This window comes from Cucurbita maxima, unplaced genomic scaffold (genome assembly GCF_002738345.1).
Source record: "Cucurbita maxima cultivar Rimu unplaced genomic scaffold, Cmax_1.0 Cma_Scf00010, whole genome shotgun sequence".
NCBI lineage: Eukaryota > Viridiplantae > Streptophyta > Magnoliopsida > Cucurbitales > Cucurbitaceae > Cucurbita > Cucurbita maxima.
The window spans coordinates 665,316-690,693 of record NW_019272026.1 but is presented as its reverse complement, the minus strand read 5'-3'; the positions used below and the strand labels follow the sequence as shown (position 1 = coordinate 690,693).

At 34.7% G+C, this 25,378-nt stretch overlaps 1 protein-coding gene and 1 long non-coding RNA gene across 6 annotated transcripts in view; one reads left to right on the top strand and one right to left on the bottom strand.

Moving 5' to 3' along the window:
• The window catches only part of LOC111485378 (protein PIR), a 40,389-nt gene that overhangs the window by 8,000 nt on the left and 7,011 nt on the right, over positions 1-25,378 (bottom strand). For 3 of the 5 annotated variants that reach the window (XM_023132240.1, XM_023132239.1, XM_023132238.1), the window contains exons 3-22: positions 19,913-19,977; positions 19,319-19,396; positions 17,050-17,169; positions 16,906-16,976; positions 16,633-16,725; positions 15,244-15,313; positions 14,549-14,613; positions 14,175-14,370; positions 13,925-14,076; positions 13,522-13,615; positions 11,899-12,111; positions 9,690-9,901; positions 7,028-7,172; positions 5,717-5,885; positions 5,381-5,457; positions 2,593-2,763; positions 1,582-1,658; positions 1,401-1,503; positions 924-1,043; positions 684-827 (exon numbers count right to left, since the gene is read on the bottom strand). In XM_023132240.1, the coding sequence (XP_022988008.1) occupies positions 684-827; positions 924-1,043; positions 1,401-1,503; positions 1,582-1,658; positions 2,593-2,763; positions 5,381-5,457; positions 5,717-5,885; positions 7,028-7,172; positions 9,690-9,901; positions 11,899-12,111; positions 13,522-13,615; positions 13,925-14,076; positions 14,175-14,370; positions 14,549-14,613; positions 15,244-15,313; positions 16,633-16,725; positions 16,906-16,976; positions 17,050-17,169; positions 19,319-19,396; positions 19,913-19,977 (2,435 nt within the window). Of the gene's footprint in view, positions 1-683; positions 828-923; positions 1,044-1,400; positions 1,504-1,581; positions 1,659-2,592; positions 2,764-5,380; positions 5,458-5,716; positions 5,886-7,027; positions 7,173-9,689; positions 9,902-11,898; positions 12,112-13,521; positions 13,616-13,924; positions 14,077-14,174; positions 14,371-14,548; positions 14,614-15,236; positions 15,314-16,632; positions 16,726-16,888; positions 16,977-17,049; positions 17,170-19,318; positions 19,397-19,912; positions 19,978-25,378 lie in introns of those variants that run through there. The other 2 variants (XM_023132241.1, XM_023132243.1) reach the window with 2 other exon arrangements.
• On the top strand, positions 11,164-24,027 carry LOC111485550. The gene is made up of 3 exons (XR_002718686.1): positions 11,164-11,173; positions 14,399-14,405; positions 23,938-24,027. It is a non-coding gene; the product is annotated as an uncharacterized LOC111485550 (long non-coding RNA).

The window sequence follows — 25,378 nt, the reverse complement described above, 5'->3', positions numbered from 1 at the left end:
TTTTTTTTTTTTTTTTTTTTTTTTTTTTTTTTTTTTTTTTTTTTTTTTTTTTTTTTTTTTTTTTTTTTTTTTTTATCATCATTGAAGCTATAAAGTAAACGTCCTTCTGCTATAAGTTTAAAATTTTAGTACAAGCATGTTATCCATCAAAATAAGAAATAGAAAAGGGCAAAGGACCAAGGAGTAAAGGGTACAAAGAACCAAAGGCATATGAAATATAATTAAGGAAAGAAGTAAAGGGTACAGAAGCTTCAGATACAAGTAGTCAACAATGAACAAAACTTACCCTCTTTGAAAATCCAGCAACGCCAACTAACAAAAGGCTTTATAAGAATACACTTCGTTGAAATTATTGCCAAAAGGGTAAAAAAGAAAAAGAACGATACATTCAAGAGAGCAGTGGAAGTTAAATCAAAGATCAACGGGAGAAGGAAAAGTTACAGTAGACACAGAAAGCAGGAACAAACTCAAACTGAAATTATCAAGGATAAACAAAATTGAAGGTCCTAAATAGGATGCCTAATTAAATTTCAGGAAGATTTATCATTGATAGTAAACTATCAGTGATAAAGATCACTGTAGATAGAAAATCATCAAACGAATGTACTTGATCATTGATCCCTGCTTTCCTACTCCACATTAAGTAGTTATTCCCTTCAAGAAAGGTAAGAAATGTTTTTAACCTGAGAAGCCAATCGGCTAGAGAATGATACAAGAGATAGATTTTCTTGCATCTCATTTAGCATGAGACTAAATGAGTCTATCAAAAGATCTTTGGATAGCAATTCGTGGGTCACTTTCAGGACATCCATCAGCTTTTCCAATTCCTGAAACATATTGATTTACTTTCATTTTGTTAACAAATAGAAAGCATAGAAAGAATATGCATAATTGAATCACAACTGAGAAAAGAAACTACTTACCAAAATGGCACAAAGATCTTGAGACTCAAACCGATCAAATAAGAATTCAAGGTTCTCTCGAAAAATTTTGTTCATTCGTTGGGCAACCAAGCTTCTTAAATCAATAGTCCTTCCAAGTAACTGTTTAACATAAAAATTTGAACATAGGAAACAACAGATAAATATAAATTTCTGTAATAGGTTTAATGAGCTCAATAAATGGACACTCTTACACACATACATGATAAACCAACTATTAGTTGAGAAATAAATATGAAAGATCATATCTGATCATTGTTCTGTACAAGGATTCATTAAAATGGATAGCTTTCTTAACCAATGATGATGCATATATGTAATACTTTGATATCATACCAAGAGAAAGCAAATACAATTTCCCACATGATAGTCTCCATCATGGGGCAGTAAGAAGTGAAGGGAAAAAAATGCATCCTAAATTCAGATAGATTAGTAAGCTATAAACAGAAAACGTTTTACCTTTACTCTAGTGATCTTTAGAAGGGCGTTAAACCTTATAGGCTGGACAGAATATTTTTCTCCATTGTCTATGGCAAATAAGAAAGATGAATCGAGCATCTCTCTGCAATAATTGGTGATAGCACCAAGTTATTATTCATTCATAGAGTAGCATGTGTCTAATCCAAAGAGCAGAACATACCTCGCGGCCCAACTCTTGTAATGTGTAAAGATTGAATCGCATAGCTTTGAGACAAATATATCAAAACAATGATCGACCTATAATAGAAGACAGAAGGTGGCATCAGGTAGTAAACGTAATGAAATGACAGATAGCTCAAAAGCAAAAAGAATAGACAATGCACAGTACAAGCGACTATGCAAATATGGTGTTTCTGATGCTCAAATTGTCTTTATACCAATGCAAAGAAAAATACTATTGAACTTTATAATGTCATTACAGATTCCAAATGCGTTCTTTGAGAATAATTGTTCAAAAATAAATTATCAATCAGTCCATATTCTGCTTACACAATATACACCTACTAAGTAGCACAGGCTGTAGACAGAAAGATGACTTCAGATATGTGGCATGGCATAGAACCCTATCAGGAAAATATGGACTAGATGAGTTAGGGTAGTTTCCAAGTCTAAAAAGCCCTTGGACAAAAATTGCGAAGAAAGCGAACTAATATCCACACTTGCTCTTCATTTCAGCTGGGAAGAATTCTCAGATTTTTGAGAAGATATATGGTATTCTAACATCTCCTTTTTGAATTCTAGTCAGTAATTAGTTTGCATACATACACCATACACATTTCCAACAAAATATGTAAATGCATAGTTAAGCCAAAGTACGTTCTACAACATAAACCATAAAGGTTTGAATACGAAGCAATGCAAGACATCAGTGCCTATCTGTTGATAAGGCCCATCCACGAAGCCCATCATTTTGGATCCATGTCCTCAATTCTAGTGGACTTATCTCTCTTCCCTATGTAAGTCTTTCTATTTACTTTTCTTTCCATATTTATCAGATTTCCTTTCTCGAATTTCTTTTTACCGTTGCCCTAGATTCCATACTCATACAATTTCTCTTCATTTTAAACACAGGTCTGTAACATAGGAATAGACATGATATATGAAAAATAATTCCTCTGGGATAAATCATTACTGTCAAAACTCAAATATTGAATTATAAGAGAGAGAAAACCTCAGCTTCAATTTCGTCGTAGAGAAAACGTTGTTTCAAAGTAACCAAGGCATGTTGAGCTGAATCATTGTAAATGTCAAGTGGAAATAAAGCACTCTCAATAAGGCCTGCATTCTGAGACTCGAGGACATAATCCACCAGCATCCAGGGAAGGGAGCATTCAATAGGAAACTGCAAGCAGAAAAGAAAAGAAAAATGAATGTTGCACACTTCTAAGAACACTTGAAGCAGCAAAAAATTAAAACAATTCAATGGGTTAATATAGAATTGGAGGGGGGAAATGATAAAAAGAAGAACAATAAATTATTATACCTCCAGTGCAAGGAACTCACAGTTTTAAGAGGATTATCGAACATAATGGGCTAGGGTTAAATTTTAGGGCTTGGATTTTTGTGTTGGTCACAATGAGATAAGTAACAGTCGAGGCAGTAGATATAGCAATGGGCTAGGTTAAATTTCAACGTCTTTATAAGTCGATGTGGTTTTGTGTCCCCCACGTGACCAGACATGTCACATCTGTGTCTTGATGTGAAATAAAATAAAATAAAGATTATAAAAAAAAGGTATCCTTTTTATGACAAACGTGGAAGTCAGTCTGGACATATTCATGTTTGACATGGACACAGAGAGATTATCTTCGCTTCCAAGAGTAGTATGTATCATAAGAAGATTTAAAATATCATGAAAATTGGAGGTGTCAGAACACAGTTCTTTAATACAAATGGCATAAATATATACATACAACCAACTGAGATCTTTTCACTGATTCATCGTAAAACTTTCTCATGAAGTTTAGTATTATTATATTTGAATAAGAAACTGGGCTTTCATTCAGGGAAATAAAAAAATGTACACGGGCATACCAAAATAATAATAATAATAATAAATAAATAAAAATTCTCAGAAAAAAGGAGTCCCAAAAGCTACAAGAAAGGACTCCAATCTAAAAGAACAAAACATAGTTTCTCATGAAGCTAGTTTTGACATCAGTACAGTAGAGTATTGTTATTAAATCATTACTTTGGTACGGTAAAATGTATACAAAAAGTCCCATCATGTAGTAATTACAAGAAACAAGTCCAATGAGTAAGGAGAGTAGATAAGCTGTAGTTACAAAAAGGTTTGTTTAACTTGCTCCATGACAGAGCTAGGTAAGTTATGGATTCAATAAACTTAGGAGTGTCTCGTTTCTGGTCTGTGAAGATGCAGCCGAGTTTAACCAAAAAAACTTTTTCCATCTTTGAATGGGTGCCCGATCACAACACAAGATAGAAGGGAAAAGATGTCAATTGGGTGAGCCATGGTCCATCCAGAGGCAGATTGTATGAAGATCCAGAATCCATAAGCAAATGAACATCAGCTGAAAACGGAAGTTTGGAGTTCAAGGAGCCTCATGCATAAGGGACAGAAAAAAATGGAAAAATGCGCATCCAAAGGGATCTTTTCTGAAGGACACCTTGTGTGTCGAGGCTCAAATAGCTAAGTTGACAAATGAATATTTTTTAATTTTTTATCCCCTTTGCCCACTGTCATACTCGTGTATTTGTAGATGAGATTCTTCAGCTTATCAATATATTTCCACGGCAGTTAGAGGAATGTAGGAAATTTGTACCGGGTTTCAAATCATGGTGCATAGAACCATACTTAGCAATAATCACCTTTCTCCATAGGGCTTTTTTTCCTTTAATTTTGAACAGGCAAAAAAAATTCATTGTTTATATGAAACTACAAAAGAGGGAAAACCCCCATCCAAAGAAGTTAAATAAAACCTCTCCAGTTGGAAAGGAGAGAATTATAGCTATAGCGATGAAAGAGTAGAGAACATTTACACCAAGAACCAAAGAATTATAGCAACAAAAATTACGAAACAAAAGCTTCTTATCTAGAAAGATCTGGCAATTCCTTTCCTGCCAAACAGTCCGACAGACAGCTCTAATGAAGTTCATCCAAAGAAGCTTTTTTTTCCCCACAGGACTTTCTTTTTTTCAATATTACAATGTCAATCCCATTTGGATATTAAGCTTGGTTATTCTCTTAGATGTCATATATCCCTAAGCCCCCATTTTCTATGGGGAGCTTGACAGTTTCCCATTTAACAATTGGTAACCCTTCCTTTCACCTTTCTTTGCTACCTTTCAAAGGAGGTTCTGAAACATTGCTCAATAGTTATGCCACCTTTGTAGGAGTGTGGAAGATAGATAAATAATAAAAAAAAAGGTTGGCCAAAGGAGCTTGTATAGGTTTGTGCCATGAGAAAAGCCTATTTTCCACCTTTTCGACAACAGGAGCCCAAAAAGAAACCAGTTTCAGCTTTTCATTGAAAGGAATGCTCAAGTATGTGTGCGGCCAACACCCCACTTCACAACCATAAACTGCAGCCAATTTGGTAACTTGTTCTGGCTCAGTATTGAAGCCCAAAAATTCAGATTTGTGACAATTAATGTTGAGGCCAGATGCCACTTAAATATCTTTGATGGTACTGAAGAGGTTTTTAAGATGAACTTCGTTGTGGGAAAAAAATGAGGATCTTAATCAATGGTAGGACATTTTCTTTATAATATAAATAATTAAAGAAAAAAAAAGCAGAATAAAAGTAACAGTCATCACCTAGCTAAATCTAATCATAGAAGTTAAAGAAGCAAGAAGCAAGAAGCAAGAGAATTGAATATTTCCATCTGATTTGAAATTCTCCCTTAACTCATACTCACCACATATCATCATGTAAACAAGCTGAATGTGCTAATTTCTGCCAATAATATAGCTAATTGCGTATCCATGAACCTCATACCTGAATAACCCGTGAAGTCTCTAAATAGAACTCTCTAAACCATAAGAATCCAAGATCAGTTAATGTTGCAACAGTCGCTGCAAAAAAAAAAAAAAATAATAACAATAATAATTGTCCACGTGGATCACAGGAAATAGTTCATCAATAATTAAATTACAAAAAAAACCATTTGAAGTGAGTAATAGGAACTTGAACGTGACAACACTACCATGGCTTTTGAGATGCAAAGATCAACTAGCTTTTTTTTTTTTTTTTTGGATAGAGCAATATAAAAATTAGTTGGCAAATCATTGGATCTATATGCTTATGAAATATGTGCCAATAGAGAAAGAGTACCGGTATAATCAAATATGTGCAGAAAGAAGCTGAGCTTGTAGAAAAAGGTCTCCAACTGCTTCAAATCATTAATGGGAATCTCAGACGCACTATTCCCAAAAAGCCCTCCTGGCTTCCTAAGGTTTCCACCAGACACCACCTCATAAATCAGAAATTGTAAGCAATGAACCTGGAACAAACAAGAGATTACAAAGTGATCAAACTTATGTTCAAGCTTGCTATTAGTTTTGTACTTTAGAAATTTAAGCTCATAAAAAGCAGGAAAATTTCTCTAACTTGTAGTATAAAATATCCTTCTATCAATGATTGTCAATCTGAGGGCAATCTAAGCCTAATTCAATTGGTTAAGACATTATAACTTCGACCAAGAGGTCAAAATTTCAAATCTCCACTCTCACATATTGTTAAACTCAAAAGAAAAAAGAAGGGGTCCAATGCAAGGTTGCAGCTATTAGCTATATAATTAAGTGTAATGAAACACATTTAAAAGAACAAACAATGACGACTTGAGAAAATCTTGTATTGGAAGAACAAAGTATTGTTTTCATGACTGATAGCAACTCATAAAAGTGATAAACATAGAAGAACAAATTGTTAGTTTCTTTAACTATTATCATTATTTTAACGTAAGAAATAGCAGACCTTGGAAATTGAAAGTACAGGGATGTACGCCAATCAAAAAGGTTATGGAAAGGATATCCAATTGGTCAACAAAGAATAGCTACAAAAGTATTTAGATTTCATAGTTCATTAACAGTTGCAGGTAATGAGAAGTGGCTTTTTTTAATAAAAAAAGAAGAAGACCAGAGAGCCACAAAATAAATGTTCCGCAAAAAACAAGGCCTCCTTCCTCATTAGTAACTTCCACAAAAAAAAAAAAAAAAAAAACTTAGAATCAGCATATCAATATTAGAACAGACCTTGGCGGTCACACGTAAGACAAATAAGAAATAAGTGAGAAGGTTGGAAAGCAACAATTGGGCCAAAGTGAGTCTTTCGCTTTTGGAGCGTTGTCTGCTTCATCTACACAACCTGGAAGTGATTTTTCGGCATGACAGGTTCCCAAAAAGAGAAGGTATGCAGATTACCTCATAGCAAAGAGGCCCAAGTAAGAGATGGGAAAAAACTTAACCATGTATCCCCAAATAGAGGCAAAATCCTAAAACATGAGAAGGTAAGCTATTTTATGACCTAACAACGCAAGCAATCTAAGTTTTTCTTTATTGGTCACATGGGGTAGTATGCTCAAACCATTTTTTTTTTCTTTTCATTTCAAAATGCACAACAAGAAAAAAGGTAAACCAAAGAGACCTGAGTAGCTGTAGGTGCAACTGGCCGTGGAAAAAAGAAGTTCACTTTACTTTCTTCACCTCTTTGCATAGACTGTGCTTCAGATTCAGATTTGCTTCTATTTGCCATCCAATCAGCTGACAGGGTTCGCATATCAGAAAGAATCCTGAAAGGTAGTCAATCGCAGAAGTTATGAAGAACTGAAAACGTCAACTAAAATTTACCAAAAAAAAGCTGTAAACGGGTTACTAAGTTTCAAAGGGTTACTGCTTTCACAGGGGAGAAAGGCTAACTTAACCCTAGATACTAGCAACAGCAAATCTAAATAAATCTCTAAATACTAGGTAACAATAAATCTAATAAAACCAAGATACTAGATTAAAATAAGGGACTACATAAATATGTCCTAACTTAAGGCTAATCTCTCGACACTCCCCCACTCAAGCTGAGTAATAGATATCATTCTCAGCTTGGATACTAACTCATGAAGCAGTAAGTTGTGAAGTCATTTTGTTAGCATTTTTGTCCGTTGAAGTCGTGGAGCACATAACTCATGCATTACTATTTCCTTGGAGCATTTCCACAGGCGTTTCATACTCACATGCTCACTCCTCTTGGGGCACTTCCACAAGCATTACTTGTTCTCTCATGTAGACTACTATTGGAGCACTTCTATGGGCATTGCTGCCTCTCTCATGCTCACTCCTCTTGGGGCACTTCCACGAGCATTACTTGTTCTATCATATAGACTACTATTGGAGCACTTCTATGGGCATTGCTGCCTCTCTCATGCTCACTCCTCTTGGAGCACTTTCACCGGCGTTACTTGCCTCTCTCATACTCAATCCTCTTGGAACACTTCCATGGGTGTCGTTTTCCTCTCTCATACTCGTTCCTTCGAGAACACTTCTATCGATTGATGTTCTAAAGAACTCCATCAATTGCAATGGTGACTCTTTGAAGCAATTTTTCGAGCTGCTCATCATTCCTCACAACTAGAAAAACATGTCTAGGGTTTAATTTTTCTTATTGTCACGCACTACATTACTGGCCAATTCCAAAACCTTAGTGACAAGGTATTTGAGGACGACAACTAGGTAGATCATAGCATCTATGGCAATGCACTTTACGTAGTGGCCTTTCTTAAGGTACCATCCGATTCTTCTATCACAAAATTGGAGGCCAACCTTGACAAATTTGTAGATCTTAATTTTGTCACTTCCTTTTCTTCCTCCAATCCTCTTAGTTCCCTCCATTATTGAGTATCTCAAATCTGAATCTTTGAATTTGATGTTTTGCGAAAAAGATTAGAAGAACGACTTGAGATTTTTCTAACATGATGGTGAAATAATCAAGAAGGAAGGAAACAAATCATATTTTGCATTTGAATTAAGGTACATTAGATTTTGGGCCTTCCTTAAAAATTCTGGATTATCAAAAATTGATGGAACATGTGGGACTACCATAATGATCCTTTAAAAAGAGAAAACGTTGAGGTTTCAAACCCATTAGGCACATGCCTCTTTATGCCAATGGGCCAATTCGTTGCTATTGTTGAATGGACTTTGTCCAAATGAACTTTGTCTGATGTTGCAACGGAAATTGCAAGGGGGCCTGACGCAAGAATTCAAGGCATCAAGTGGGAACGCAAATGGAAATAGCAAGTGAGCCCAACGCAGAGTCCACTCCAATGGGCTTTTGATGCTGAAAACTTATATTCTGACAGGAAGTTCAAGGATTCAAGAGTCAGAAGGGAAATCACAAGTGGGAATGCAAATGAGCCACTAATTTCGTCCCTTAATGTCGTTGCTGTTCTGAAGGGTTACACTTCGATTTTCAACCAGTTGAGTGCTAAAATTGCTGCTCAAGCTTCCGGGGCAAATGAACTCAACACATGAAACTGCAACATCTACGACTTCAAGCTTCTGCTTCAGTTATGAATATCATAACTAGACGTTGACAATCACAATATCATTCTTGTGAGTGATTGTTGGGATGAGGTTGTTCTTCCTCTATTACAAGATTTGGAAGGTCCTTGGTCATGGTAAAAGATCGACAGCTATGAAGGCTCCAAATGACACTTAATCAAGGTGAGTGATCAGGAGCTATGAAGGCTTCACCAATTAATTAGACTTTTTAGACTAGAAAGGATTTGATATTATGTTGTAACTCTAAGTTATCTTGCTATTTTTCATATTTATTTGAAAAGAGGTACATGTACCTAAATTCCTAGGTACTAGTAACAATAAATCTAAATAGATCTCTAGGTACTAGGTAATAATAAATCTAAATAAATCCTTACACACTAGGTAACAATAAATCTAAATAAATCTCTAGATACTAGGTAACAATATAGATAAAATAGGGAGGTCAATTACTTCTATTATTTAATGAGATTACACAAATATCTTCTAACTTACCGCTAATCCTTCACTCTCATATCATGATTCATAATTCTACCAAATTGATAAAGAATATTTATGATCCACTTTCCTTCCACATAAACCCAACTAAAGGGAAGATCTTTTTTATTCCTAAATATTTTTTCCTGTGAAGATTCTGTTTTAATTTATAAGCATAATAGACAATTTTCAGTAACTCCTGATCAACCAAAAAATACTAAAAAAATACATAGCGGAACGAAAGTTTGTTTAAAACCAAGGAAATCAGAAATACTCTGCACCTTGAAATTTCTTTCTTCTTCCGGAATGTAGTTCGCAACATGGTTGCCAATGTGTTTTGAACAAAATCTTGAACCTCAGCGTGTATTGTTTCCCACAAAGCATCAGCTACCAGAGTATCACACTGCTGCATCATTGACCCAATGCTCTTTATATAGCTAACCAGCTCAACAAGAGCTTTCCTTTCCTCCGCACTATAATTATGCCTCACCACCTAGAAAAACATCAAAATACAACAAAGTCATCAAGCCAAAAGACAATCAGAGAACATAGACCAGGCTTTGTCATTTTTTTCTTGAAAAGGAAACTAAGGAAACAAAAATAGGAAACAAAAATAAAAATATGATACTAAATAGTAAGAGAAAGATAAAAGCAGTCCAATTAAGATAATGGTCCCTGATAGAGTAATCAGCGAAGTGTTTGGAAACAGTGCACTAGGAAGAAGCCTTAAGACAAGCAGAAACAAAACGATCATTCCATGTAAGTAGCGTGTTTTGAAAGGTCCTCTGGTTCCTTTCAAACCAAATTTCTGATAAAATGGTTTTCACTGCATTAGACAACAAAATCTTTGATTTCAACTCCAAAGAAAAACCAACAAACCGGAGAATTTTTCCTTGAAGGATTTGGAGAATACCCACTGGACATTAAATATCGAAAAGAATTTCCACCAACAATGCTTAGAATAAAGACAATCAAGGAAAATGTTATCTCTGAGATTATTTCTAAAACACTGTAATTATTTCTGAGATTATTTCTAAAACACTGTTATTCCCTACTTCGGATAGAAAACTAAACGATGCTATTATTTCTCCTTAAAATGTCTGAAATAACAACTTCAAAAACTAACAAGCCACATTGATGGATGACCAACATTTTCAAAGAAGTTGATTGGTCTCCAAATTTTCAAAAAGAACTTACTAGACCAGCTTTGAGATTTAACTAACTCTCAATTTGCTAACTAACAAGTCACACTGTAGGAATTTTCATTGCTAGGGATGAGATTTTCGATCCTTCTGAAGTGATGAACAGGTGAGTCTTAGTCAGGAGGGAAAATTAGTCTGAAAGCAAATTTATTCAAAACACGTAAGCGAAAATCCTTTCTTGCTCAAAAGCGGTGGCTTGCGGAATAGTGATGAACTAGTAGATTGCTGGAGGATTGTGGAATAGTGATGAACCAGGGAATGGATGAAAGCAAGATAGTGATTGGGCTTAGTGGTGGATTTGATGAAGTTTGTTTGATTCAGCTAGTGATGGAGATTCAGCTAGAATCACAGCTAGAATTACGGCTAGTGTTGATGGGTTTGTGAAGTTTGTTGCCATGGAACAATTGAGGTGGGAAATTCGGCTAGAATTATTGCCACTGTCTTTACAGCTAGAATTGCGTTGAAGGAATGAAATACCGTTACTGTATTTACGGCTAATGTTGAAAAAATGAATGGATAAAGGCTAATGTATTCCTCTTACGGACGCACTTTGGATGAATGTTGTTTTGTGTGATCACGAATTGTTGTACAAGGTTAATGCAATATTGGATCAATGTTGTTTTAATGGCGGACGGTAGTAACTATGAAGGCTCCAAATAAAACTTGATCACATGAGATGATCGGCAACTATGGAAGTTTCACCGATTGAGTTAGGATATGGTTATAATTATATTTCCCATAGTAGAAAAAACTTTGATACCAAAGTGTAAAATGATAATATAGAAAAGCTAACTAAATTTCTAAACACTAGGTAACTATAAATCTAACTAAATCCCTAGATACCAGGTACCAGATAAATTAGGAGGTCAACTACTACTATTATTTAGTAAGATTACACAAATATCTCAAGCTAGGAATAACACAAATATTCCTTAAATCAAAGTCATTCCTTTAACAATAACTTAAACAAAGGTTCAAAACACAATAAGATTAGGATTGCTAGAGAATACATATCGGAATGATTTTAGCAACATTGGAGGCCAAGAATGCCAATCTTGCATACACTACTGATATTATGAGGAAATATTTAGACCAATCAGGCTCTAATTCAAAATACAAGTGAAACAGAATAATAAAAAGGTAGAAAACGGAAAATAAGGATTCAAGAAATATGAACAATCTAGGCCAAAATAAAATAAAATAATCCAAGAACTAAGGTCTACAGACATGCCAAATAATAAAGAGTGACATCTGGATAACTGTTACTGCTAAAATGAAAATTTAGAACCTTTTCATAGTCTGAGAATGACGAGGTTTCATGAGATTCCAAAGAAATAACGTCTTTGCATGGGCGAGAGAATTTCCATGCACATTGTTCCCAAATACGTGCAGTCCATCTGCTCAAGAGTTGAAAACCTTCAACAACCATGTCATACATGTTTCCTTTAACATCTTTGCACCACTCAATATCTGGATTCTCTGTTGATTTCAACAGCAGCAGCTGCATGTTCAAGGTCAAGAAAAGTTTCAGTACAACCAAAAGCATTATTTGTAGATGGGGAACCTTTAGCACTTTCTCATCATTTGTGACATACTGTAAAGAGAATGTCACTTAATTATTCTCACTACTCCCGGATTGAAAATGAGAACCTATCTCAAGTGATCAATGGATCCTTTTGTTTCCTTTTTGGGGCTTCAAACAAACTATGGTTTAAATTATCATTTTGAGTTATTTTTAGGAATTCTATGCCTTCAAATTCTCATATTTTATGGATTCATATGATTAAAGCTCATCTTTCAAAATTCTGGATGGACAGGAACTCGATAATTTTTTTAAATAAGCAACTTTCTTGGATCAACCGTTTTGAATCAGCCCAGTTGAAAGCTTCTTTTTCGTGTGCTCGTTACAAGTCCTTCGCTGATTTTTATCTACATAATATATATTTACACAGGGATGTATTTATTTCCAATGGTAGTTTTTAGTTTTTCTTTCTTTCACTCCCTTGTGGAGTTTATATCCTTTGAGCACTGGTCATTTTTTATTCTCAATAAAAAAATTTGTTTCTCATTCAAAAAAATATGTCAGACATTTTTGACAAATATCTAGTCATCTAGGAGCTGGTACATTCCAGGTCGATGGTACCTGAAAATTTTGAATTTGATAGACATGACGTTAGAAATATCATTAGGATCAATATTGAACATACCATCAGGATAATGGGGGCATTCGATCACTAGACAACCAGTTGGCTAAGGAGCTGATTATAAATAGGGTGGGATAGGGGGAGTTGGTAGACGATTTTATGGAAATGGAATGTAGGATAGTCGAGGCCTTCCAGAGTGCTTGGGATATATTTATTTTACTATGATATGAATTGGTAATTGCTATAATGAAATGATACTAAAAGGATGAGGATATTGTAACGTGGGAGTGGATATTTAAACCATCTCAAAAGAGAGAAGATTCCTTAACCACCGAACTGCGCGCATATTGGCTATATATTATTACTAGATTCTATTAATTTCTATTTCGACTAATAGTTGCCTATAACAAGTTCAAAAGTTCCAATCATCGCAGTTAATACTTGGAAACCAGAGTGTTAGAAAAATATGTTTGTTCTTTGGCTCCTATGTTTGTTCTTTGGCTCCCTTGGTTAAGCAAGTTTCCATTCAGAATTGTAGTAGACAAAAATTATCTTCAGAGATCCTAGTTTTGTATTCACTTAAGGAGTCACTCATTTGTCAAAGGACCTTAAACTTTCCATTCTTTTTCATGTTATGTTGATGATTTTGGTGATGCTTTGAAGTTAGTTTGAGTGGTGTGAAATATGACCTACAGCCATTGATGTTCGTAACGATGAATTATTGTATTTAGGAAAGGGAGAGATCAGAAGTAAGATAAAGAAAAAACCTGATTCATTGATGACGCAAATCGAATGGTGAAATCATCGTGCTCTGCACGGATTGCTCCAATGTGGTTGATGATAAGGTAATGTCTCTGATATGTAGATTATTGTCAAGGCTTTTACTAAAATGTGTACTGAAATCTCAACCACATGGTTGGGGGAGATACAAATGAAACACCAGTAACACAACAACACATGATGTAATGTGATACTAAAATGAAAGGTGCCAAATTATTTTAATCATTTTATCACATTGTAAAAAATGAGTATGCATATTTTTTATGTATAGATTTTATGTACTACAGGATTTGGATAAAGTTTTAAGATACTTTTCTTTAAACCAAAGTTTCAGATTTTTCATGCACAGTAGAGAGAGTAAACACTAAGTGCAAAAAAACAACAGGATATTCTTGTGCTTCACGTGGTGGAAGCTCATGTGGAGCTGGAAGAGTAAGAAGACGAGCTTGGGCAGCAAATTTTTGGAAGTATATCGACAACTCTTTCAAGATTGCTGCAGGAGAAAGATGAAGATCTGGAAATGCTGGAATCACAGGATCACTCTGGAAAGATATAAAAAAGATATGATGGCCAAAATCTAATCTGTCTTATAAGTAATAAAAAAACAATGGTTTGGTTATCATTCTAAAGCCTGCAATACCTTAAAGATGTTAATGAGTCTGTTGATCTTCACCCTCTTATAAAGTGATTCGCTGTCCTTTTCTGATGATGTTGCTAATACGACAAGAACAGGCAGAATACGTAAAAGCACATGCCTCTCTGGATATAGAAGTGCAAAATCCAACTCCAAGGACTCCACAGCAAAGACAATGAGGATCTGAAGAATGTCTTCTACACTATTTCATGTCAAGGAAGTCTAAAAAGATGAAAGGTTTCTTTTATTTATTTATTTTTTTATTTTTTTTTTTGGTACCAACATAACTTTTGTAGAACTTCAAGACAAATCAAGTAATATAATTTAGAGTCCCTAAATTCAATCCTCTTCATTTGGAAGACATCTAAAAGTAAGGATACTTGTTTACACGAAACATCTCAACATGCAGATTCAATAAAATGGCCCATCGTGTGCTTAAGAAAATCTGTTGCGAAATAGATAGCAAAAAATAGAAGGAAAGAGAAAACAAAGTTAGAAGTTAAAAGTTAAAAGGATAAAAGATATTATAGTGCCAAGCCAACAAAGCATTATTTCATAATTAACTACCCTCCATTCGGAATCAAGAAAATTCAAGAAATTATTTTTTAAATCATGTGACTTGGAATCCAAGATATTATTTTTATGTATATATGTATATATATCTTGTTTGGAACAAGAAATATTAGGAATGAACATAATTTTTTCTTTTTTTTGGATGTTTCCAAGCAAGGAAAAGAAAGTGAAAAAGTTCACGTATAGGCTTTTAATCTTGATTTATTAATAAGGGATTAAAATATGATAAGGCTATAAGTAATTTAACTCAAAATAATATGAAATTTTGCAAAATACTATCATTTGAAATAAGTTAAGGCTAAATAAGTAATTTAACTTAAAATTTCAAATCCTTCTATTTTATGGGATAACAAAAAAATAATAAGAATTCATTTGAAATCAGTTAGGATTTGAAACCACTTGAAATCCTAAGCAACCAAATAGACTATATATGGCTCATATCCTGACTCTACAGCCCTTGATCACATATACAACATAACATTTTAGGGGTAGTACCAAAAACCTGTAAGTCATCTAATTCTTCTCTCATTGAATCAGAATCTTGCCACTGAATACTGACTTGTGTGAAGGTCCTGGAGAAAGGGGGAAAAAATACTTTTTATAACTAGCCAGAAACTTCTATCAATACCAGACCTTTCATATTATTTACATTCACATGCATAAACAGATAATAAAATAATACCACAATAAAATTAAAGTCAATAATTTGGAGATTATGTAACACTTGAAAGATATTTGGCCAACATAAAACTCTCACAGTTGATTGGTGGAAGTAGTAGGATTAGGCAAAATTGGGGGAAATTCATATTAATCTTGGTTTAATCCTTGAACAATCCTCTTTAGTTTCCTATTTGGATTTTAGTTTTCCTTTTAATTTGCTTTCTGTACTTTAAATCCTAGTTTTTTTCCTAGAGAATTGCCCTCATGTATCCACTAACTTTTAATTAATAATGAAAACTTCGATTTGATTCTTGGAGAATTTTCTCCTTTAATCCATTAGGCTACACCAACTGGCCTCCAAGAATAAGAATGGGAAGCCAAACTTTGCAGAAGAGTGAGAGAAAGTAAATTCAAGTTTCGGTTGGTCAAAACTTTTGGAGCATTTCAACCTTGGGGTAAGAACAAATACTCTTTTTCTCTTTTTCGTTGACCATATCCTAATGTGAAACTAGTTTCATTTCAATTGATCTAGGTTTGATTTGCATAAAACCAAACAAGGGACCAAACGTCACTATAACTCCTTTCTTACCTTTTTTTTTGAAAAAAAAAAAAAAAAAAGGAATCACTCGGATCTCTTTCAACTCCTCTAAAGGTTCCATTGTTTCTCCCTCTCAAAAGATCCCACAATAAAGCACAAACCCCTGGTAACCACAAGAACCTCTCCTCCCCATGCGGCAAATGAAGAAAGAACTCCTCAATGATCTCTCTTTAAGTTTCGTGTCTGGCTAGCTAGAACCCAAACACGTAAAAGAATAACTCCAAAGAGACAGAGTAAAAGGACAACAACCCAAACGTTTCATGGAAACCAATCCCAGTATCTCCCTTTTCAAATAACTTTATTCTTTACTGGCCTCTGATGTAGAAGAGTTTGTCCCAAAAAGGAGGAAATAAAAAATATAATGTCGTTCTTTAAAGTAAACAATGCATACATATGTTAGCCTACAGTCGGGGAGGTCTCTTTTTTTCTCTATTTTGTTCGTATGTAACTTTTCCAACTTTTTATATCTTAATGAAAATTTTCAGTTTCTTTACAAAGAACAAAAAGAAAGAACTAGACAAACAGCTTGCGAAAGAGGACTAAATTGTGGATGAACTCAAACATAATCAAAATTTCTCTTTCACATCCACTAAAAATCATAAATCATAAAGACAAAAAAAGATGTTCACCTACCTTTTATACCAAGAGAAGTCGTTGGGTATGCTTGCCTTCGCATTTTTAAGATGATCAAGTTGAACTAAAACATCAAGCAATTTCAGCATTGACCTAAGGTGTAAAAAGTTTAATTTAGAAATATGGAAATTGACCTAAAATTAAAATTTCCCAACGTTGGGAGGGATAACTGATAGTCTAATTGTATGTTAGAGAAGCTTGAGTTCAAACTTCCTTGATGTTAAGTTGCTAAAATTAACACCGAAATATGATCTACCACATATCATAACAGACCAGAGATGAGTAACTGATGGGCCATTAATGCGCCTCTCAGGCCTCGAGAAACGTTGCATATCAGCAGCAAGCTGCATAAAAGACAACCTACATAAATCAATAATTTAGATTAACAATAATGGAACAATTCACTAAAAGCAATACCTTCGATGCAGCTGATGCTTGCCATCTCTGAATCTCACGTAGACGACTCATTTCCAAGTCCAAAACTTGATACGTTTCCAAATATAGGTCAGCTTGACTTTGCTTCATAGACTCAGGTAACTGTCAAAGTTTTATAAACCAATAAGCATAGTTTTGGGAGAAATTAATTTCTTATTCAACATAGGAAACAAATACAAGAAAATTTAGCATGACAAGAATTCAAGAAAAAGAAATATAAAACTATAATTTAGGAAAAAGGTACGATTAACTAAATAAAAAAGTTATACCCTCTCAAGTGGAATTGTATATAGAATACAAGTCAGGCCTGAAGTTAGTTCATCAAAGCTTGTCCTTGGTATTGTTTTGATGGTGAGATGACACGTAGTTCAATTTCACTATGTTTTTTTTTAACAATGAACAACACTTTTATTGATGTGCAAAGAAAGAAAAAGGTTCAAGGTTAGACGTTTTAAATGGAGACAAAAAAATGTATTCATATTTGCAGCCTTTCCCTGAAAAACTAAAGCCATGAATAGAGACTTTCCGATGCTGCACTTCCTGCTACATATATGGAAACCAAGGACTACTTTTACGATCCAAATACTTGCACCAATTAGTGTAGTTCTTGACACAATTCTTCATTACAACAGATACAACAAAATCGATCAGCTTGAGCTGTTAATTAGAGGAAAAAAATACAAGCTAGTCTTCCATTACTTAGAAACAAAGAACCGGTCAAATAATGAGTGAGAAGTTTCATCCCCCGTCCTTGACCATGTGAACAGAGCATTTGACAGAGGTAGTTCCAGCATACCAAGATCTTCAATAAGTTTATTAAACTTTCTCCCGCCCTTCATTTGCCTTCCAACTGGGGATCTCTCATGAATGCAATAATTAAAATCTCTACCAAAAAGTTATTTACTTGGCAGGTTCTACACAGATGAGTTAACATTTTGGATTGGCTTTCAAGGAAGTTTCCCGTGTTAGCTGGCTCGTTTTGTTGCATTCTCCATCGGAAGGCAAAGGAAGACCTGGATCATATTCTTTAGAGATGCGAGTTTGTGAAATTTATTTTGAGTTATTTAATACAGACGTTCAAATTCTTGCTAGCCCGCCATAGGGATGCCAGTGATATAATCAAGACGATCCTCCTCCATCCGCCTTTTCATGAAAATGACCAATTTTTACAGCTTGCCAAGGTATGGGTTATATTATGGGATCTTTAGAGGTTTGGAGAGGGAACCTTTGGATGTTTAATTCCCCATTAAATTTCATATTTCTCTTTGGGCTTCGACTTCGAAGAGCTTTTGCAATTATTCTATAGGCTCTGTTTTGCACAATGGGAGTCCTTTCCTATAAGGGGCTTCCGTTTTAGGGGTTTACTTTTTTCTTTTTCTTTTTCTTTTTCTTTTTTTTTTTTTTTTTTTTTTTTTTGTTTTTTTGTTTTTTTGATTATCTAATTATGTTGGGTCTACCATTTCAAGTTGCACACTTAAACAAAGTCATTTGAATTCCATTATAAAACGTTGGTTGGGCTTATTTATCTGACATTTTTGTCCTCATTTGAGAATATTCTTTTTGTTAACTTGTTGGCATCTCATCATTTAATTAGCCACTGTATACTGTACAAAACAAAAGTTAAACGTGTTTTACACAAAGAAAACTAGTCTTCCCTCCCCCCCCCACCCCTGCTGTAGAGAGAAGATGAAATATATGTTTAATTACTCACGTTCGTCATTAATGGAACAGAAAAAGTCCAGTGATGCGGAAATTGAGTCATTGCGAGAGGAATACCATCAGAGAGTCTCAACTCTTGAAAGGAAGGTTTGTCATTTCTTTTTTATTTTGTTTTTCCAACTTTNTTTTTTTTTTTTTTTTTTTTTTTTTTTTTTTTTTTTTTTTTTTTTTTTTTTGTAGTATGCCCTTGCATTCTTTCATTCATTATCAATGAAAGTTGTTGTTTCATCTAAAAAACAAAAGTATGATTGACATCAAAAGTTGTTGCACCATGTCAAAAAGAAGAAAAAAATTATTGCCACCTTGCCTAAAGTTTTTCCGCAATTACAAATTACCAATGCATTACAAATATTAACTTGACACATTTGGACCCGTGAGCTCAACACATCTTCACATAATATGATCCAATTTTTATTTCATGATGCTTACAAACAAAACTGTTGTCTATCAAGAAAATCACATTCATGAATGGTAGAAATAAATATTACATGTGCAACTCTTAATATTAAATACTTTCATACAGCATTTTAACCTGTGGAAGTGCTTTAACACAGCTTCTATATGTATAAAGCACCGATGCCATCTCCTTCCCCTCATGGATAAGAGCATTCTGCAAATGAGTAATATCAGCAAACAGCGAGATTGAAAACATATTAACATTACAGAAAAATTGCAGCAAAAAGGTGAACTTAAATGGTTTAAGACGAATTATCGACAAGAAATTACTCATTCCAATGTAAAGATTGCTCCAATATTATAGATTATTCCAATATTATAGAAACTGGGTTTCAATAAAATTATAGAAATATTTTTCCCTTGACTATTTCTCGATTTTCGAACGCATATCACTGATGAGTCTCCATTTTGCGTCCCAAAACTTACAGTCTATAAACTTTTTCACTTTCGACAAAGCCTTATCAGCCATATATGGATTAACTGTAAAGGAGACTTGAAAATGTTCTAATAAATTTTTAATGTCGTTCCATATATGGATTAACTGTAGAGAAAAGAACATTTGGGGGTTGGAAAGCACATTGCCACGTTTCTTTATGAATGAAAAGTAAGTTAATGTTCACAGATAAAAGAATAGACTTAAATATTTGACATGAAAAGTAAAACAGCATACCAACTGATTGAGAGCTTTGGTGTCTTCTGCTAGAGATAAACGATATGCGGAAACATCACTGTACTCTGCAACAGAAATTCTATATCAGTTACGTAATAATGAATCATCTTATATTAAAGGATGCCGTTATACAGAAAAACAAAATATATTATAACAAAATGAATATTTAGAACATGAGGATGAGAGATCATCAAACTATAAACTCAAATAAAAAAATTATAAGAATTGAAAATAACTAAGTGTCAGTCGTGGATCATTACAGGTAGCAATAATACTAAATTTAACACTAATTATCTGAGAACATCAACTACAAGCTAGAGAATTTTACTAATATAAAATACTTGGAAAAAAACAGGCGCACCACGTTCAGCAACAATTTAAACAATTGAAACACATATAAAATAAAAGATATATAGTTAAATGCTTCAGCTGAATTCTACTACCACCTCCTTGAATTTATGGAATCATAACGGAACTCAATATACTGCTTCATGTAAAACTTCAATCAGAAAAGATTCGAGGATAAAGCACTTTCATTTGGTCTTATAACATTTGACCTTTTTTCTTAAAACAAGAAACAAAGTTTTTCATTGATATAATGAAAAGAGGCTAATGTTCTATAGATACAAAAGAAAGCAATAAAACAGTAAAGTAAAATAACGGAATTACAAGGGAATATAAATGCTTGCTAATTTAAACAGAAATCTTGAATAAAGTATCCAGCAAAAGGAATAATGGAATTAGGGAAAAATGAGATTTGACGTATTGTAACTGAATTTGTTACCAAAGTATATAGGGTTTGACTTTGAGTCCACCTCACCACTGTCAAACACCCTTTTTTAACAAAAGATAATGCCATTGATTAAAGTCAAAGCCACCCTTTTGTTTTTTTTCCTGTATGCATCGAGATTATGGAACCAAATGCTTTCAGCTTTTGGTTGGTTGATGGTTCTACCACATGAACCATATTTTCTCCTCACCCTTGTGTTATTGGGTCGTCACTTAAGCAAGGAAAAGAAGTTGTTGTGGATACACTTTGTTAGGGCTTTCTTTTAGATTACTTGGCAAGAAAGGAATAAAAGAATTTACAAAGATAATGAACTTACTTTCGAAAGGTTTTTTTTGTACAAACAATCTTCTAAGATAAAGAAGTTGTGCTACAACACAACAGCAACCTTCAGACACGTCCACTATCAGAATATTCCAAGACATCCGATACAGGACTAAGTGATGAGTTTCGTATTTTCCATCGTAAAAGGTAAGCGCACATGTACTTAGCCTATTTCTTCGCTATCCCTATTTATCTCGTCTTGGATGGAGTTGTGAGTACGATGGGTCTTCTTTCAAGACTGAGTACAGAACACATGGTACACAAGTCTATTTTTTACTAAATTCCTTGATTTTAACAAGGGTTTCCTAGGAACGCTTAAGCCCAGAATGCAGCCTCTGCACATTGCTTCATGAAGAAGGCTCCCTTAATGAAGCCCAGTTGAGGTGCGCGCCTCAATGCTTGTGGTGTGCACCTCAACACCTTAAGCCTCATTTCCTATTTTCATTTTTTAACTTTTTCAATTTGAGGGAAGAAATGCATGAATATTCTTACAATCTCAATTAAAAGCTCTATTTTCTTAACTTTTGCATCATCTTAATATTCATCATACTATTTGTCTCCATGCATTAAAATTAACTTATATTTTTCTATTGTGCACCTCACAAAACAAAGTTGTGCCTCGCTCTTAAGCTTCAAAAGGCTATTACACTTTAGTGCTCCTCAAGCTTTAGAAAACACAAGAGCTCCCACAGGTGAGAAGAATAGAAGTCACCGAATGATATTTCATAGTAGACAAGTTGTATAATCAAGGAAACAGCAAGGTCTATCCCCCAACTACTTAGGCTCCCAAAAGAATATCCATCCCATAGGAACAGGGTGAGGGAAGAAAGGAAACCGATTAGAGATGGCTTTCTAGCGATTTTAGATAGTACCTCTCTAGACCTCGCCGAATAACCAATTAAAAGGATGGGTGCACACTTACTACCTTATGACATAAGATACCAAACTCTGAGGAAAGTGCCATAACCACTTAGCCAACAAAGTCTCATTCCACGCCTTTAAATTCTCAATACCTCTTAAACCTACCGATTTGGCCTATATATATATGTGAATATTGGAGCTTATTAATCTTGTCCTTTATTGTAATTTTATTATTCTTAGTTAAGGCTTCAATTTTTGCCTACTAGGAAGCACAAACATATTTTTTACAAAAATGTTTGTGTTAGATGTCACAATAATGTTTGTCCAAAGGCGCATTGCCTGTGGCCGCATGACGGATGTCCTGGTCATATTTGTCCAAGACATGTTGTCCATGGCCACATGCCCATTCCAAACCTCTTTTTGCTTGTTTTCATATTAGATAGGCATTTACTATTATTGTTGTCTCAATATGGGGTGTATGACCGTTCAACAAAACCATGGCTATATCCGTCCGGGTTAAAATGCCCCAAAATGTACTATATGGGGATCTGAATTTCTCACGGCTGAGTTGTTCGCTTGGATTAGAACAAGTGCCGCACAATCGTTGTCTTGTTGCTGCAAGAGTGCGATTGAGACATTTGACACGTGTCCAACACTAATACGTTTGCACACACTCCAAATAGTGTCAGACACGTTAAAATTTGTGTCCTTTTTTTATAATTACAAATATGTGATGGACATGTACAGACACGCCTAGGACATGCACAAACACAAAAAAGATCCAAATCTTTATGGTCAGCAGCGACATTGGAGAGTGGCGATCGGCGACAACATTGGTCAAAAACGGCAGTGTTGGTCAGAAGCATGGTGGCTGCAAAAAGGCGGGGAAGGGAGGAAGATCAAACGAATGACTAGAGAGGGAGGAAAGCATGATAGGGGTGAAGGGAAGAGACTTTAAAGGGGAATAGAAAGAAGCCTGGGAGGGGGAAGGGAAACATATTTTAGTGGTTCTTTCTCTTAAATGGGCTAATTTTAATGTCGTTTTTAATATTGAGCTTGATTTCGTGGGCAATAACTTATTGGGTTTTATGCACCATTTAAATTTTAAACTACATTTAATTGTCATTTAAGTCTTCATTCACAATTTTCTATTGTAACGATTTTTAATAATTAAAAAAATAAAATATTTTAGGTTTGATCTTTTAATAACTGAGTTAGTGATAGAAGTAGAATCAAGTGATGTAATAAAAGAATTCGGGCGATGACAATTGGTTATAAGAACAAATGAAGAAGTAGGCTAAGTACACGTGTTTAAACTTCACAACAGGCAATGGGAAGCTCAATGTCGAAGAAACTACTGGCATAGGACACGTGCCTGAAGGTTGTTGTGGTGGCCGCCTAGAATACACTTGAGTAATGGGTGGGCAAGGAGGAATAGAAATTAAAGAACATGGAGTAGGGGAAGAGGCTAGAGAGATAATCTAATTGACATCCTCCCCTTAAAACTGGCTCACAATAGTGATGGAGTAAAAAGACATATCTTCGAAAAATGTAACACCAGGAGAAATCATTGTTAAGACTAGGATAATAACAACTATATCCTTTTTAAACATGAGAACAGCTAAGGAATATGCATTTCAAGGATTTGGGGTCTAACTTGGTACAATAAGACAAACATCTCGAGCCAAACAAGTGCAACCAAATAGTTTTTGTGCAACCAGGAACAAAGATTTTGTTGTAAAAAGAACACAACAAGGTATCTCACCAATAAAAAAAGATAAAGGCGTTCTATAATCAAGAAGCAAGTAATGGAAATTGTGTTGGCCCAAAAATGCTTTGTAACATGCATTTGAAAGGATAATCAAGTACGTGCCTATTTTTTCATTCAGCAGCTTCATTTTGGGATGGAGTATCAATAGATGAAGATTAATGAATAACACCATTTTTACATAAGATCAAGCATAGAGAAAAATAGTCACCAACATTATCAGTGCGCAAAGTTTAAAGAGAGACATTAAACTAAGCTTCAATTTCAGCATGGAAAGCACAAAAGTAAGAAAGCAACTCAAAATGATTTTTTATTAAATATAACCAAGTCAAACGAGAATAATCGTCAATCAAAGTAACAAAATATCAAAATCCTATTTGAAACACGATTGGACATGAACCCCGAATGTCTAAATGAACTAATTCAAAGGAGCATTAGCTTGTTTATTGACTCTAGGATTGGAACTAAGATGAGGAAATTTGGCAAATCGAATTGGAACTAAGATGAGGAAATTTGGCAAATCGATACAAATCACATGGGGATGCAACTCCATAGCAGACCTCAACTTTTGATATTTGATGATAAAAAATGTAAAGACCCCCCATTTATATTCTTTACCAATAATCTTTTTTGTCGTACGATTTTGAGACAAGCAATAGTCAGGAAAAAAAGAAAACAAAATAGTTGTAACAAGTGAGTTTACTAACAAAAATCAAGTTAAAAGAAAGTTGAAGCAAAGGTAAAAGAGAAGACAAAGAGAGATGGTGTTAATTTATGGGTGATAGATCCAAGAACAGAAGATGTTGATATGCCTGCCAAAGCGAAAACTACCTTGTTATATGGGTTGTAGCACAATGTCTATGATCCATTTGGAAGAGGATGTAGGTATGGTATCAGGTCTCATGGTCATGCTTGTCCAGAACCTGTTACCCATGGTCGTATGCCCACGACACGCCAAACCTCTTTTACTTGCTTTTATGTAGTATTACTTTCTTAATTCATTTCTGATGTATGACTATTAGACGAAATCATGTCTAGCCCAGCCAGACTTGAATTGCCTCAAAATGTACTACATGGGGACCAAGTAGTCATTAAACCTCCCTCAAATAAGTATTGTAATCTCCCTTGCCCAAATATTTTCAATACAATTGACTTTCACAATGCTTAATTTCAACTTGTTTGCAACAATTTTCCTCGCCCATGTTTTCTAAAACATTTTCTTTCAAAACATGACTTTAGGCTTGACCATACACTAGAATTGTCCGCAAAGTCCGATTTTCCTCGCACAATCGCTAGTCTGTTGTCAAGAAAGTGTGATTGTGACAAGTGGTATCAGAGCTTCGTTAGCTTCTAGTGGCATCAAAGACCAAAACGATGTTGGCACTAAAGAAGTTGGCTAAGTCGCAAGTTGAGCGACTCACTGAGATCGAATATGACATGTCCTTCTTAAAAGAAATCTTCAACATTGTCCGCTTATTGAAAGGTCGAGTGACAGAATTGAGTGGAAAAGTCAATGAAATTGACGCAATGGGCACCTGCCTGAATGGGTTGTCAATCAAAGAACTAATATTCAGAATTGACTTCCTAGAAGAAAGAGCTACACGATTGTACAACTCAGAACGCAAAGGTAGCTCTGAGAGTTTTGTCACACACATGGAAGGACGTGTTGAAGAGCTAGACATTACACAGAGGACCATGCTGAAACATTTCAGCGAGTTGACTAAAG